Below are 5,915 nucleotides of genomic sequence, written 5' to 3' on the forward strand. Positions count from 1 at the left end.
TATGAGCATGTTAAGTTTTCTTGCTAGGCCTTGGATCACGGGTGCTATGTGGTGCAGGTAAAGGGAAAGGAAAGCTGGACCAGCCATGAGTTGGATTCTTAGGTGGCGACGTGTACATATGCGGCCGCTTGACCACCACGACCAAGGTTTCTCAGAGGAAGTGGGTTTAAACCTTATTTTTGCCGCTTAGGTCAGCAGATTGTAACTTTTGAGTTGTAATGACAATTTTTGGAACTGTAAACAAATTTGTAAACGTTTATTATGGGTTCCCATGTACATTTTAATGTTTTAATGAAATATCCATTCCTTTTGACCGAAATTTTTAACCCTGGACCATTAATCATATTTGGATGTACGTTTATGCCCTAATGACTCGCTTAGCGAGTTAAGTACTATTTAAAATACACAATGTAACAATCTTGGCTAACTAGGGCGTTACACTAACATTTCAGGTACAAAAAGTGATAAGTGTGGCTGAACCTAAGATGTTCAGAAATGTATGACGGACCTAAGTTGATGTCCGGTAGGCACGGTTGCCAAACTTGTATGACAGAACTAAATTGATGTCCAGGGCTTAATTTCCACCCCCTGTATAAGCACTTATCTTTTTCTTATACATGTCTTGTTATTATAACCTATGATTGTGACCTATGACCTATGATATATTATGATCTTGTATGATTATGTTATGAACTTTTGCATGAATGTATGATATGTTTGTTATGATTATATGTTTATCTGACTGTTGTTTGTATTTTTCTTACTAGGCATAGAAGCTCACTTCTTATGATATTATTGTGCAGATAGTTGAGGTTAGAATGGTCGGTGGTAAGTGGGACCTAAAGAGCTTAGTGATGTATTCGTGAGGATCATATAGTTACTGGAATGATCAAGGGCCTATAATTTTGATTATGAAACATTTTCTTTTAAGTATTTTTATTTCTTTAAATTCAAATGTTGCTTAGTTAATTTTGTTAAAGACCTTATTTATTTTGTAAAAAAACATGAGATCCCTTTGCTTTATGGTATTTTCTTAAATAAAATAGCAACATTTATATTTATGATTCAACACTGTATTCTCGATAATATTATGAAAAATTAGAGCTTTACCCAACTTAATAAAGAAGTTTCACTTTTTTTCTATTGATTCTTTCATTTACATATAGTATTCTATTTAATATTCTTTTATTTCTTTGTAGCCATAAAATTAAGAGTAATGATATGTGCACCCAAAATATACACTCAAATATTACACACAGTGATGTGACAGTTTGACAAAAACAGTGACACGTCACTTTGTGTAATGTTTTGATGCATATTTTGGGTGCCCATTTCATTACTCTAAAATTAAAATCCACCAAGCAAAGCCAGTCCAATATCTGTTTTACTCTAATAAAAGTAGAACTTACACTAAGAATGGCTTCTTCTTTTCTTTTATTTTCCTTTTTCGACTTTTTACAAAAATGTTGAAATTTTAACTTTATCAAATTTTTTTACAAAATTAACACATTTTAATTAACATTATGGGATTTATTTCCCCGTATATTTGTATATTTTTATGGGAAAAAATAGTATAATTAGTTTATACTTAATGGTTATATTATATTTTCTTTTAATTTTTTTTAAAATAAAACATTTTAAAAAATCATCAAACTATGTTTCAAAACGATTTTTGTTTTCTCATAATATATTTTTCTTTTCAAATTCATGTCAAACACACCGTGAATGGTAATAGCATTCCTTATGCTCAGGTTAATTAACAGAGTTTAAACCCTTATTATTTGTCCAAAAAAAAATCTTAACCCTTATTAAAATATACACAAAATAAACTGCTAACTAGCACTTTATTGTAAATTATTAATTGTTTAATTTGCTCAGGAAATAAGAAAAAGATCTTAAATTCAGAATTGACAAAGTTTTACCAATTTAATTCACAACAATAAAAGCTCCACAAATTTCATTACAATATAATTCACATACACTTTAATAAATACTTAACAAGACAATAATCAAATCAAAACGACAAGAAGGAATAATTAAACCTCTAAAGTGTGCAGATTTCAAACAATTATGAACCTTACTAGTAAACAAGATACACATTGAACTGAAGCAGAGTCTCCATTCCATCAGTGTTGTGCTGATCAGCAGAAGCCGGAGAAGTCTTCACAGTGGCGACACCCTTTGCATTCAAATACTTTCCGGTCCCTCCCATGACAGCCAAATGAGACTCCGCCGCCGCCGTCATATGAACTCCGAAGAAGGTCAGTGTATCAGCATATCCACCGCTCTGAAACATGGCAGTGAAAGCTATCGTCTGGCTTGTTCCATCAACTGAGCTCGCTACGTAGAACCCCTGAGCCTTTCCGATCAGGCCAGACCCGAGCTCGTGCCCTTCGGTCAGTTCGTCGTCGAAGACTGTCAAGGTTCCGAACATGAGTTTCTGAAGGGTTATGCCTGGAGGAAGTTGTGCACCGTTCACGAATGGGAAACCGGAGCCTCCCGCGATGAAGTTGTTGCCGTTGTTCTGGCTCTGGAGAAAGTTACCTGCGTTCCCAGCCAGGCCGGTGAAGAAGGGGACATTGTTGTTGCTCACGATCCCGTTGTTGTTGCTATTCTGAGGGACGCCATTGTTCACTGGAAGGTTTGCGCCATTGGGCTTGGCGAACGGGACTTGGCCGCTCATTGCAGGGTTCGTGACGATTCCGGTCATGGCTATGGCCGATGGGTTTGTCCCGCCAACGATGTCGTGCATGAAGAAGGAGAGTGTGGCGTGTGGATCAGCAACGCCAACTGCGGCACCAGCAGCCGGCCCAACTTGGTCTGAGCCCACTTGTGTGCCGATTGGGCCTGCTGGGGTTGCAACTGGGCCTACAGGTGTAGCAACCGGCCCTACTGGGGTTGCAATTGGGCCTACTGGTGTTAAAGCCGGGGCTACTTGGGTACTGACAGGGCCCACTGGGGTACGAACTGGGCTTACTGGTAATGCAGCTGGGCCTACTGGGGTGGCGATGGGGCCCACTGGATTGGTGGGGACAACAGGGGTTTGAGGTGAATCAAGGCCAGGTGCATCCTCTTCAAGGATTCGAGTTGAGAAAGTGCATGAGATTGTTAGAGAAAGGAATAGAGTCCATACTATGGCCGTGATAAGAGAATTGGGAGTTGACTTGTGGGGTGCCATGAGTTTTTGGGATGAGATATGGGCAAGTTTAAGAAAATAATGGAAGATGGTATTGTTGGTGAGTTGAGGTTCTTTCTTATGTGAAGATGTAGATGATGGTGATGGTTTGAAAGTTGAGGTGGTCTGCTCGAGCTTATATAGTTTTTGAATACTGTAGAGAGTAGTGGCATGGAAGAGTAGTAGGGGAATAAGTAGATGGAGTTGATAGCGTGGATTAGGTAGAACCATTTTCTACATTGGTGCATTAGTTAGAGCTTGAAAAAACACTTAGGCACATACCTAAACTAAAGCATTGTCTACTTTGGTGCATTGGTTAGAGCTCTCGGAATGCAACATAGGCACTTTTGAATATGGAAAGTGGGTTTATAATTATTGGCAATTAATACAAGAGTAATGATATGTGCATCCAAAATATGCACTTAAACATTACAATTTATAGTGACATGTCACAGTTTTTTTTAAAACAGTGTGTCTCAATTTTAATAAATGTGATTGACTAAGCTAAACTGTCAAATCAATGTGTGTAGGTGCTGTTTGGTAACCATTAAAAAAATAGTTTTTTATTTATTTAATTAAAAATTTGACAATTAAACATAAAATAGCGTTTGGTAACTCTATTTTTATTTTTTATATTTTTAAATTTTAAACAAAATTTATTAAATTTTGAAAATAGAAAATTTTCACTTTCAAAATTTTTTTAAACAGTTTTCATTTTTTCCTTCTCTTCTTCAAATTAACACATCACATTGTTAAACAAAAAAATAAAAATAAAAGTTATCAATCACGTTTATTATTTTTTGTTTTTAAAAACAAAAATAGTTACCAAACATATTTTTATTTTTTAAAAATAAAAAAACAAAAATAAAATAATATTTCTATTTTTGTGTTTAAAAAATTTAAAAACAAAAATTTTACCAAACGGACCCGTAATATTTTAGTATATATTTTAAGTGCACATATCATTAGAGTTTGAAGAGATAATTACTCACTAAATGCCTAAAACACCAAAACAAAGTAGAGCAAGTTTTACCTTGCCATATCCGGTTTTGAAAGTGTTGAACTTCCTTAAGAGGTATAGGTCCCATTTGGTACTTAATTCAATTTCCAAATCCATTTTTATAAACCACTAAACTTTACAAACTATTTTGAAAGTCCAAAGTCCAAAATTATGTTACAACTTTTTATAATAATTGAGATATTTAGAGTTTGAATGGCTTTTGATGGTACCTGCTAAAATATAACACTAAATCTTAACCAAAAATAACAATTTCAAAATATTATTTTACATTAAAAAAATTTAGAAAATATTTACCTTACCTTTTTTAAATTCCATGTACAATCACATCTCCAACTTAAATTTCGATATTGAACCTAAAATATAATATATTTTTAAATTATTAAAAATAATTGGACGATTATAGATCATATAAATTAAATGGTTTTAAAAATTTAAAAACAAATTAGTAAATTTATTTTTAAGCTTTTTGCTGTCTGTAAATTTAATTCCAAAGAATTTTTTGACAATAAAATTATTGAGTTCTAAAAACAGTAATAATTCAGTCTTTTTTGTTTGTTTTTTCACAAAATTTTAATTTTTTTATGAGCCAAAGTTTTTTAGACATCAAAGTGTATAAAAAAAAACCAAAATTCTCCATCAAAAAATAAGAATTTTGTGAAAAGCAAACAATAAAGACTTATTTGTTATTATTTTTAGAACTTAAAAATTTTCTTGCTAAACAATATTTCTTAAGGACTAGATTGTCAAACAACAACAAATTAATTATTTATTATAAAAATCCAAACTGTTAACACAAATGCAAAGAAAAAAATTACTTATGTTATAAATAATAAATTAAAAAATAATAACACAAAATTACTGAAAAGTAATATAATATTATTTTTGCAAAATTACAAAATAAATTAGTAACAATTACATCAAGATAATATATTGACAATATTTTCTCCGGGAGAATCGAGGAGATCAAGAGGCCTTTGGCTTGAACCTACCTTTGAGGTCAGTGTTTGGCTCTCAACTCTCGAGCATTTATCAAACTAAGACATAATATTTTATAACATGGTAATTTATATTAATATAATTACTAAATATTTAGTTTTGTGCTAATAATATTTTATATGTTATATATTATAATAATATTTATAACATTCCAATTTATATTAATATAATTAATAAATATTTAGTTATAATAATGATGTTTTATAATATTTAAATTTATAATAATATGATTAATAAATATTTATTTTTAATTTGTTTTAAAAGTATATTCCGTTAAATATTTAGAATATTCCGTTAAAGTTAACAAAAGAAATTGTTAAAGCCAATAATTTATGTTGTCTACACACTTTTATATAGAAGATATATATAAAATTTGTTTTTTTGTTTTAACTTATTTTGGATTGATGCGGTGAGATGTTTTTTAAGTTGTTTTTCCTGAGATGTTTTTTAGTTGGTTGTTATTGTTTTCTGATTTTTGTTTTTAAAGTTGTGTTCTCAGAAATGAGAACAATAAAACAGTGTTTGTAATTTTCAAAAAACAAAAGGTGTTTGGTTAATATTTTCTAAAATCTATTTTTTTAGTTTTATTTATTCTTAAATCTTAAATAAAAAATTAACAAATATATTTACAAAGATAATTTTTTTTTAAAGTTTGTAATAAATAATTAGATAGAATCATTTGAAAGAAAAAATGATGAAAAATAATGAGTGAGAAAGTAAGGA

At 31.2% G+C, this 5,915-nt stretch overlaps 1 protein-coding gene across 1 annotated transcript; it reads right to left on the bottom strand.

The window, feature by feature from the left end:
• Positions 1 to 2,039: 2,039 nt before the first annotated feature.
• Positions 2,040 to 2,767, bottom strand: LOC133821665 (dirigent protein 10-like). Its single transcript, XM_062253830.1, has one exon. It carries the CDS (start codon positions 2,750 to 2,752, stop codon positions 2,081 to 2,083), a length of 672 nt encoding a protein of 223 aa, XP_062109814.1. The 5' UTR covers positions 2,753 to 2,767; the 3' UTR covers positions 2,040 to 2,080.
• Positions 2,768 to 5,915: the final 3,148 nt, after the last annotated feature.

The sequence above is a fragment of the Humulus lupulus genome, chromosome 3 (genome assembly GCF_963169125.1).
Source record: "Humulus lupulus chromosome 3, drHumLupu1.1, whole genome shotgun sequence".
Classification (NCBI taxonomy): domain Eukaryota; kingdom Viridiplantae; phylum Streptophyta; class Magnoliopsida; order Rosales; family Cannabaceae; genus Humulus; species Humulus lupulus.